Genomic DNA, 10400 nt, shown 5'->3' with positions numbered 1-10400 from the left:
AACCAAATATGGTCAAAATCAAAAGAATTAGTCAGTTCGGCAAAAACACATGGTCAGCTTGTAACCCGTTTGCTACTTCATTAAGTAACCACTTCTTTGCACTACGTTCTGTCTGAACCACGTGACTTCAGTCTGTTTTCCATCCAGGAAGAAGACGCCTAACAGAGCTCTCCACCTTCATCCCTCTCTCTCTCCCATGCTCATGTATGGAAAGAGCTCAGCAGTGTTTCCACAACAAACACAACAGGAGCTTTCTGTGCTGTGTTTTCTCACCGCCTCTGTCAACATGCTCGCAACCACTGGCGTCATTTTGAAAACGGACACGACGACTCGAGCGCACACTTAAGTCGATTGTGATTTATTTGAGTTACATTTCTTTTCATGTAGATCCGGTTCAGTAGATTGAGGTCAGGATGAATCCAAAGGTGACACGGGCCCGGCTGTTGCAAATTCGTCAACAGAGATCATATTTATTTTTTCTGGAATAGTTTGATTCCTTTGGAAGTTTGGCAATTAAGTCAGGCACACAGCTGACTTCTCTCTATAGTGATGTCAGGCAGTATAATAGGGCATACTTTGACAAAGTGCAGAGGCTTTAAAGGAACTTTAACTTTGTGATTATTTTGGCAGTGGTGTTTCTGTGCACCAGTCCCTTTTAGAAAAACTCAAATTTTACTGAAGCAGGTCTGACAATCTGCCCAGGTCAGTAGTTCTGGTTCTCCTGCGCCTCCCTTCCCTCCAGCGGGCCCAGCATCTTCGCGATGATGGTCTCGTTCACTAATGTAGGGGCATCGGGATTACATTGAGACCGATTCATAACCAGTTATTAATGGGAACTTAAACATCACCCGTAAATTGTGTGTTTACTGACCAAGAGTGGTTTAACAACTCATCTTGCTGAAGTGTTGCAGAGGTGTACTGCAGGGTGTGTCAGTGCACCGTGACATCGTTAGAGGGTGTGATTACAGGTGCAACAGACTGAACTTGCAGTGATGCTGGTTGTTGCATTATTATCAGGCAGAGTATACATTTTTTTTTTCAAATCTGTAAAAAAGCAGTTGAGGTATTGCGATGACTTCAAAATCCAAACAAGCCAGACAGAAAATAAGAAAGTGCAGTAAAGTGATCTTAATCCAAGAGCCACTTTAATACAAATGTTAAGGGCAAAATATTGTGGCAGCACAACATGGCAAAGAAAGGCACATCCGCTATATCCATAAAGCCTAAATGTAATTCCAATCTGGCTTAAAGCTTCATCTAGCACAAGCAATGAATCCTAAATGCTCAAAACAAAACAAATGAAATCAAATACACAACATGAACTAGCATATTATTCTCTTAATATATAACAGCTTTCACTTTTATATAAAATAAAAAAATAAAATAAATTCATTTTTTAAATCCAAATTCAATTCACTTTAGTCAGTTTGCTTCATGGTAGAATACACACTCACGCACGCACACACACACACACACACACACACACACACACACACACACACACACACACACACACACACGCACACACACACACACACCCTCTTCAACAGAACTGTAAAAAAAGAGAAAAAAAGAATGATTAAAGATTCTTTCAAGATTCATCAACTCTCAACTTATAATTAAAGATTACTTTGCAGCAGATTCCACTGAGCAACTTAAACAAAATGTTGAAAAGCTCAAGTTAAAAAGGTGCAGGGTGGAGTGGTTTTACACAGTGTTACTCAAACACATTGTGTACATCTTTGAGGTGTGTCTCCAAACGTCTTGAATGCATTTCCTTCCTCAAAACATTTGCAAACCCAGATATTGAAATATTTTAAATGAAGGTGGACAAGTTTGCATGTCTGTTTATTGTAGCAATGGACAACCAACTATTTGTAATATGAAAGTTGTAGCTCAGATTTACAGAGATGTACACTGTACCTCTATGGAGCTCTTTAGGTTCTTTTAGCACAGTTTAGCTTTTACAGAAACGTTTCTGTTCAGTTTCAGGCTCTCCGTTCTTTCATCAACCAGCTCTCAGTAGAAGCCCTTTTTAAATTCACAGTAGAATAAGCAACATAGCTCTGAAAACGTATTTCCATAAATGTGCTGTTGGGTTCTAACCTTGAACCTCTAAAATGTAAAATTTCCCATCCATCCATATCAGAAACTAAAACGATACGCCTTGCAACAGCAATCGTGTATTGTTTTTGTGCCTAGTCTTCATTAAAGCTAAAGTGAAGACTCACAGAGTTAGATTAAAAAAAACATGATACGATTTTCACCGCTGCACAAAATCACATTAACATATCTAGAGGTTCTGTCTGTCATTTTGTAAAAATTCAAAAAAAATAAAATAAATTCTGTCAAATTGGCATCTTTGAAAAATGTAACTTATTTGCAAAGATTTCTGAATTTAGGGAGGTAATAATGTAGTTTAAAAAAAAGTAACGGATTCGTTATTTTTCTTTTATGTTGAAGCCTCACGCCAAGAGACACAAACCATCAGTGTATCAAATCAGTGGCTTCACCTTGACCTAGAGACAGGATTTAAATAAGTGGGGAAGAAAGGGCCCGGAAAAACTTAGAGGAGAGGGAGGAAGGAAGGTGTAAATGTGGTGAGGAAAGAACGACGGGCAAAGTATGAGATGTAAACAAGAGTGGGAGGGCAAGGACGAAATCTGAGAAGAAAGAAGAAAGAGGAAGAAGCGAAGAAGACATTTAACAAAAGTAAAGTATAAAAGTTGGGAGAGAAGAGAAACAGGTGGAAGAGAGAGACATAAAAAGGTAAAGGAGTGAACACTAAGAGAGAAGAGAGGAGAATCAAGCAGAGCCTGGTCTCTGCTGCCATCTTGTGGTGAGAGTCTGTAAGTCGCGTCAACCCTTCAACCGTTATCAGTTACAGATGTGTTGCTTTAGTGAAGCTACTTAACTCGCCCTACGTACTTCACTAGCTCATCTCATCTCATCTGTCTGTCTGTCTGTCTGTCTGTCTGTCTGTCTGTCTGTCTGTCTGTCTGTCTGTCTGTCTATCTATCTATCTATCTATCTATCTATCTATATAAATAAATGCCTTTCAACATCAAAGTGTCAATATTTGAAAAGAAAGTCCACATATTTCATACATGAAGATGTAGCTCTGTCAGCACGATTGCCATCGTTTGCGCTGTTCATGCCGTTAGCACCGTTAGCTTCTAGCCGCCAGCTCAGCCGTCGCCATGTTAAGAGCCGTGTGGAGGAGGCAAATCCCAAATTTGGAATTTAGCACCTTTAAACATTCAGCTGCTTGTTAATACTATTTCATACTTCTTTTTATTTAAATTTGCTTCTTTTTGTTGTTGTTTACCTTCCATCGGTTGCCACAGCCGTTACACAACACAAAGGTGGTCATGGGCTCGTCAGCGCTGCGGATCTGCACCTTTAAACGCACACAAAACATCTTAGTGACGTATTTTCATTTAAAACTGTGTCCAAACACAATTCTCTCTGTGTCTGTGTGTGTGTGTGTGTGTGTGTGTGTGTGTGTGTGTGTGTGTGTGTGTGTGTGTGTGTGTGTGTGTGTGTGTGTGCGTGCGCATACCTGCGTGTACGAGCAGCTCTTTCCGTGGCACTTACTGCAGATGAACATGTCTGTCTCAGTTCCCCCGACCTTTGACAGCTGATGCTCTCTGATGGACTCTTTAGTCAGATTCTCTCTCATCTGCTTCAGCTCTGCACTTGCCATCTCCTGTGCGCGCGCGCACACACACACACACACACACACACACACATTCTGTACTAGCCTTCATTGAGGTAATAGCTTCCCTTGCCCCTGACCCTTATCGAACACTTATACCTAATTCTAACCAAAACCCTCAAACATCCTCAACAGGTGAGGATGAGACACAATGTCTGCCTGACTGACCTCAGCAGTCATGGAGGCGATGCGTTGAGCAGAGATGTTTCCACACAGCACGTTACGCCGCAGTTCGGGATTCTTCTGGTCCTTGAGGTTGGAGATGCGGCTTCGTAGACGAGTTTTATATTTTATATCTGTCGTCTTAAACTCCTGGAAGATCTGTGGGCACGAGCAGCAGTCAAGGACTAGAACACGTTAATAACGTCGGGGAATAGAGAGAATTTAAATCATGTTGAGCCAGCTCTCATTAATGTAAATGGAGTGGACAAAATGCTGAGCGGACAGAGTCGCACTGTTAGATAAACACTTGAGCGACGTTGTCAAAGTGAAACACGCCCGGTCACTCAGTTGTTGATGACACAAAAGGATATCCTCTTCAATTAGTGCTGCAAGATGCTCACAGTGGACTCCAATGGTCTTGTGGTCATCTGGAACACACACACACACACACACACACACACACACACACACACACACACACACACACACACACACACACACACACACACACACACACACACACATTTAGCTTTATACATATGAATTGACTTTTTACAAAAACCACAAAGCAAAATGGACAGATAAGAAAAATGCAGAATTTGATTAACTAATATTCATTTAATTGGCTTGGAGTTGACCCAAACCTTACTAGAGCATGATGATTCTTTCTTGATGATATCCTAAACTCAAGGATCACTTACATTTGTTTCCCCAGAGCTTTTTAACCTCATCCCACGACACTCTTCAGCAAATGGTACTGCTTTTTTAAATCAGACCACTTGTTGAACTTTCCACCTGAGTAAGTTCTAATTGCTGAAGAAGGCCACAGAGTACTATCGAAACCTCTGCAAAAAAAGTGAACCTTGTCTTAAAATCTATGATACATGCTGCACTAGTGGACCTTCAAAGTAAATTCTTGATCTTCGACATCGTTGACGAAACAATCTCACCTTAAGGTTCATTTAGTAACTGCTCTGCAGCTTTCGATCATACCACATGATCTTGATCAGCACATTAAGTCATGGAAATGTAGATGGGTTTTTTTCTGAGCATGATAAAACTTTGAGGAAAAAGATTCATGAGCTCTTGAAGATCATGTGATATGATTTAAAGCTCCGGAGCGGCTAATAAAATGGACTTTTGAGGTGAGATTGTTTTTATATTTCACCCTGTAGTTGACTAAATTCTTAACCAGGGCAAATGTAAAGACTGAACAAGTGTGAATGTTCAGTATGTTATAGTATGCACATTAGATGACATTTTTGCGATTGAAAAAAAAAAAAAAAAAAAAAAAAAATCTTCTCACCATCGGTCTGCAGCGCTGCCACCAGCAGCTCTCGACACTTGTTCCGCACATTGTGGGTGGTGACGGGGGCAGGGGGGAATAAGGTGACCTGAGGGGGTAGGGTTGGGGTGGTGGGGGAGGTGGGTGTGGTGGGTGTAGTGAGTGTGGTGGGTGTGGTGGGTGTAGTGGGCATGGAGGGGGAGGTGGGTGTGGTGGGGGACTCCCCTGACTTCTTACTGCTGATTAACAGGAGGAGAAATTATGAAAAAAAAAAAAAAAAAAAAAAAAAAAAAGAGTAGAAGGGTTTGGATTGAGAGAAACAGGACATGACTCATGGTTAAAGGAAAATTCCATTTTAAATCCTCTTCTATCATTAAAGACACTGTGATATGAAAAATGTACTGTCACTTCTGTCGTTAACAGTGACCTCATCCCAACAGTAGGTGTAACCAAACACGACGCCGCCACTGTGGGACCGACCTTTTCTCGCTGTTGCCAGAGTCCTTGGAGGTGGACGATGGCCTCACAGGAGAGCCTTCTTTCTTCTTCTCCTTCTCATCCGACTTCCCCTCTGAACCGTCTGCGGGACGGGACACAAAACACATCGACGAGAAGAAGCTGTTGGGACACACCTGTTGCATAGAGTCTGATGCCGGTCAAAACATCTGCACCCATTGTTTTCCATCCGAGCCCACACAATTGATGCAAAGCTCTTCTCCGTTTATATTTTGTAAGCAGAAGATGTAGTAAGTGCCTTAAAGGTGAATTCCTTCTAATGGCCAGCAGGGGGCGACTCTTCTGTTTGTATAGAAGTCTATAAGAAAATGACCCTACTTCTTAATTGATTTATTACCTCAGCAAACATTGTAAACTTGAGTCTAAGGTCTCAAAACAGCATGATGTTTATTTTGTAAATTAATATTATAAGATAGATGTTTCAGAGTGTGGCTACCTTGTGATTGAAAGGTTGCTACTACTGCAGTGGGAGTTGTCCGTGTTTTCATCTCAGAACTTTAACCCCTTCACAGTGTGTTTTCAGTTCATTAACGTAATTTTTATATTTTGGTCGCCTAAAAATGTGTCCAGCATTCAGTTGTACTTAGCTCCACCCTCTAGTGTTGCTTCTGGTTGCAAAAAAAGAAGATGGCGACGGAAAAAAAAAATCCAAAATGGTGGTCTGGCAAATAAAGACATTTAAAGTTGTCATCGTACTCTGGGAACAAACAATCTTGTAGGCCTATAATAACCACCATGACCCTAAGCCTGTCCTCTCCTGGACTGAAACTCTACTGGGTCGTCACAAAGACAGAAGAAGTAGAACACACAACACACACACCCTCACTTACCCAGCAGTTTCTTCCAGGACTTAATAAGAACTTTGGCCAAAGTCTGAACTTCTTCATCTGAACTGTGTTTCCTCACCGCGTTCACCGACATCCCAACTCTGGTGGACTACAAAGAGAGAGAGAGAAACAGACATGTATTTTCAAAAATTGTAATTGATAAAAGAAGAAATACAAGTTTCATTAAGTTTTTCTGCTGCTATTGAGTTCTGCAGGAATGAATCCTAAAACTGAGGAATGAGTTAGCATTTTTTCACTTTTGGTTCCCTTGTCTCAATACCAATGGGACAAATGTTCAAATGGGCTTTTGGTTAGATGCCTGAAATAAGGTCTGTGGTTAAAACAGGATTTTAGAGTTTAACGATTTTGTTCCGCAACATAAAATAGTTTTTAGCCTTACGTTAGCTTTTTACTTCTGCCGATTGTATTTACGCTTCAAAAATCATAAAAATGGTGTGTGTTGGTGAAGATTATCTTACTGAACAACACCTGTAACTCTGTGGTGAACATTTCAGTCAGTCAATCTAGTCTCGACAAAATATCACCTTGTTTCTTTCTCCCAAGTCCTGCTGTTGACATTGTTAAAATAAGTAAGTTACTCAGAGTCCTCCTGACTGCCAAACCTGACTCATTGTGTTCTGCCAAACCGTGTTGTTTCTGATATGGCGTGCACGGCAGAGGGGTGGAGTCAATTACCTGCAGGGTCTCCAGCGACATCTTGATGTTCTTTAGTTCCCTCAGCAGGTCGAGAGCTCCGTCCTGTAGACCGAACAATCAATGGAAACCTTCACATCATTAGCCAGCACATGTGGTGAGATCGACTCATCACATTTACAGCTTCAGTGAGTGAACACCTAGAGGATGAATCTGGCAATCACGTGCGTCTGTTAAACTGTCTGCCAAATTTATGTCCATTTAATGAACAGAAATGTTCACAGATTTGTTTCAGTCGACCCTCATTTAACCATTAAAGTCAAGGTGGCCTTTTGTATTACAATTGAAGATTCATTGTTGTTGCCTCCCACAGCGGAACAGCTGTCAACTACACACCCCGAGGCAGTTGTTCAATGTATACTAAAAGGTCACCAAGAGAATGATGGACCAACAAGACTGAATATTAATGAGTGGAGCTTTCTCTGTGTGGACCTCATGCTCACTGTTGGTTTAGGAGAGTCTCACTTTAATTTGTCACTTAATGAGGACAAATATGCGTTCATAGGAGGACACCAGGCATTCCATATTTGGGCAAATTAAGATGATCCAACAGCTGCATACGATGGTACGAAGTTGTGAGTATCATACCGCTGATAACGTTGTCCCGACACACGGTGACGGGAAAGCGTGAACGGAAGAGTAACGGCCACCCTCCGGTTCTCCCTGAGGTTAACCCCATTAGCTCCGTCAGCACTGTTGCCCTCATTAGCACTGTTTGCGCTTTCAGCACCGTTAGCTGCTAGCAGCTGGCTCAGCAATATCCTTGTTGAGAGCCGTGTGCACGTAATCCAGGCTGTATGGGCTGTGGCTGCTGCAATAAATCGAAGGACGCTTGTGGTGATTGGCTGCAAGGAAGAGTATGAAAAGTCATTTTTATCTAGATATGGGAACAAAGGGGATAGTAGGTACCAAGTAGGAAAGAAGTTTTGATACTACCTGGTACATGGTAATTTTGGTCTATACCTTAAAAAAAGGTATTTAGTACCAATACCCAGCCCTAAAAACCCATGTAAAACCACAGCTACCTGCTAAATACATTAGAACATTTATTGTAGCAGATATAAAACAAGATATGTCCTTCGGGAGTTGGTGGAGATCAAACCAGAGCCAAAAGTGGAGCGAATATTGGAATGACGTTCATCAAGTGGTCGCCCTGTTAAAATGATGTTCTCATTCAGCTAAACTGCACTCTTAATTACGTTTCAAGGGAAACGTATTTCCTCACAAATTACGGTCGCTGTTTTAAAAAGAGTTTGAAACAACGTTAACGTTGGAAATTGAAAGAAAATAGAACAAAACATGTTTCTATACTACTAGCCTCGTCCCTACGTGGACTCATTTGAAACACATTTTTAGAAGAACACAAAAAGGACTCCAATGGATTAAAATGTCTGCTGGATGTGCAAATTATTTGCTGCCTTAGCAATATGCACTTGATAAGCAGATATCCTTTTTCAGGGCTTTTCTGTTGTTTGGTGTATTCTCACCCCTAGTGGTCAGAAATGGCCAAATGCAATATAATATATATATATATATATATATATATATATATATATATATATATATATATATATATGTTCATTTTAATTTAATGTAACAGTATCTGCGTATGAACTGCCCTAAGCTTACTAGTGTTATTCAAAATATAATAAAATATAATTCTGCATTTTCTTTTTACATGTATTTATTACTTGATCTTTGTTTTCCAATAGTAAAAACTGTATAGAACATTACCAGGCACATGTTAAAGTATCCTACAATCCACTTAGCTAGTATGTGAAATGTTACAACCATTTATAATTTAAAATAATATTACTATTAATATAGACACCATGTGATTTCAATAATCCCTGAAGCTATTCAGTCAATAAACTCTGCAGTGAGTTGACAAGATAATTGCTTCAAGGTGCGGGTGATATAATTGCCAGCTTTTTGACCAATAGCTGCAGTGATTTATTGCCAAACTTTTCCCCCAAAATCATCAAAAACAGAAGCAGCAACCTTGTTATGCGTGAAATTATAAGCAGAAATCCTCCTCCGCGGAGCAGTGAGCGGAGTTAATCGCACTGTTTCCAGAATGTTCCGCCTCTCAGCAGCGAAAGGTAGAGCTCATCACCTGATCGCGTGTTTTCTGCGGATGCTGCAACTGTTTTTGCACTCACCGTGTTGTTCTTGTGCACCATTTTATCCAGCTTTTTGGCGATGCGCTCCACCTCCTGGCTTTTGGCCATTTTGAGCAGATTTCTGTCCGTCAGTCGTCCTCCTCTGCTGCGGAGAAAACCCCGGTTTATGTAAGAAAAACTCTGCCAGTCTCTCTCTCTATTTGCTCCACTTTACGCAGTCTGTCTGTCTCCTTCTCCCCCAGCTGCTGCCTCCCTCTCGTTTGTTGTTGTGTGTCGCTGTGGGACGCTGGGAGTTGTAGTTTTCTTTTTACTAATTCGGCCTGGAGTAGCGTCAACAAAACTTTTTTTTTTTTTTTTAAAGGAGACTCAGAAAAGGTGGACTTCGTGAACGCGCATCTGATTTGTCAAGGTGGGCCCTCCATCAATCATTACTATCGATGACGGGAACTACATGACGGTTTATTGTAGGCTATTTGTTGGTCGGATTCCATGATGGTTGTTGCATCATGATCCATAGACTTACCTGTAGATTTACAAAATACTTTTTAATAGAATGTGTTCTTAATGTATGCATGCCTCCGTGTTGAACCATTCTAGCGAGACTCTTGTCCTTCATCCACAACTAAACAAAGGCCAACAAACAAACTACAACACTAACGTTACACAAATCATATTATTTTAGGAAACCATCTGGAATACTTGCGCAGTGTGTACGTACTCTCCTCAGGACCCGCTGAGGCGCGTCTGCGTGATTCACTCAAGAGATAAATGACAACTTCTCCTCAACGTTCGCAATGCATTCACACACATCACACGTACAGTTATTAGTTAATCATAATTATGTAATAATTAAGTTTGTACTATTGTAAATTCATTTAGGGAGGATACAGTGGAACATGTAGAAAATATTCCTCCCAGATAATTAATAATAATAAAGCATAACAGCTCAATCATAATGAAATGTATCATACTGGATATGCTTGCCCCCCCCCCCCCCCCCCCATCTATTTGCAGTACTGAAGGACTCTGCCTTATAACATAGAGCTGGATGTGAT

General features: G+C 40.8%; 1 protein-coding gene across 3 annotated transcripts; it reads right to left on the bottom strand.

The window, feature by feature from the left end:
- Positions 1-1123: 1123 nt before the first annotated feature.
- tcea2 (transcription elongation factor A (SII), 2) lies at positions 1124-9605 on the bottom strand. 3 transcript variants are annotated; one of them, XM_068733568.1, is made up of 11 exons: positions 9385-9605; positions 7205-7267; positions 6512-6617; positions 5646-5745; positions 5187-5404; positions 4252-4308; positions 3887-4041; positions 3563-3709; positions 3329-3400; positions 1521-1552; positions 1124-1482 (listed from the first exon to the last, which is right to left on the bottom strand). In XM_068733568.1, exons 1-10 carry the CDS (start codon positions 9451-9453, stop codon positions 1544-1546), a joined length of 996 nt encoding a protein of 331 aa, XP_068589669.1. In that variant the 5' UTR covers positions 9454-9605; the 3' UTR covers positions 1124-1482; positions 1521-1543. The 3 variants fall into 3 exon arrangements, with proteins under 3 accessions (XP_068589669.1, XP_068589668.1, XP_068589670.1); XM_068733567.1 differs by having other exon boundaries at positions 1124-1552; XM_068733569.1 differs by having other exon boundaries at positions 1124-1552; positions 5187-5401.
- Between the last annotated feature and the right edge of the window lie 795 nt (positions 9606-10400).

This window comes from Cebidichthys violaceus, unplaced genomic scaffold (assembly GCF_023349555.1).
Source record: "Cebidichthys violaceus isolate CVI_PGR_0920_01 unplaced genomic scaffold, fCebVio1.0.p SCAF_6, whole genome shotgun sequence".
NCBI lineage: Eukaryota > Metazoa > Chordata > Actinopteri > Perciformes > Stichaeidae > Cebidichthys > Cebidichthys violaceus.
Note: the sequence above shows the minus strand (reverse complement) of the source record. Positions and strands in the feature narration are given on the sequence as shown.

Excerpts from the sequence above, each read along its gene's own strand:
- tcea2 (XM_068733567.1), bottom strand. The coding sequence starts at position 9,453 with ATGGCCAAAAGCCAGGAGGTGGAGCGCATCGCCAAAAAGCTGGATAAA. Across the intron at positions 7,268-9,384 it reads TGGTGCACAAGAACAACACG|GACGGAGCTCTCGACCTGCT; the intron begins GTGAGTGCAAAA and ends TTCGGTCTACAG. Across the intron at positions 6,618-7,204 it reads TGTCGCTGGAGACCCTGCAG|TCCACCAGAGTTGGGATGTC; the intron begins GTAATTGACTCC and ends CTCTCTTTGTAG.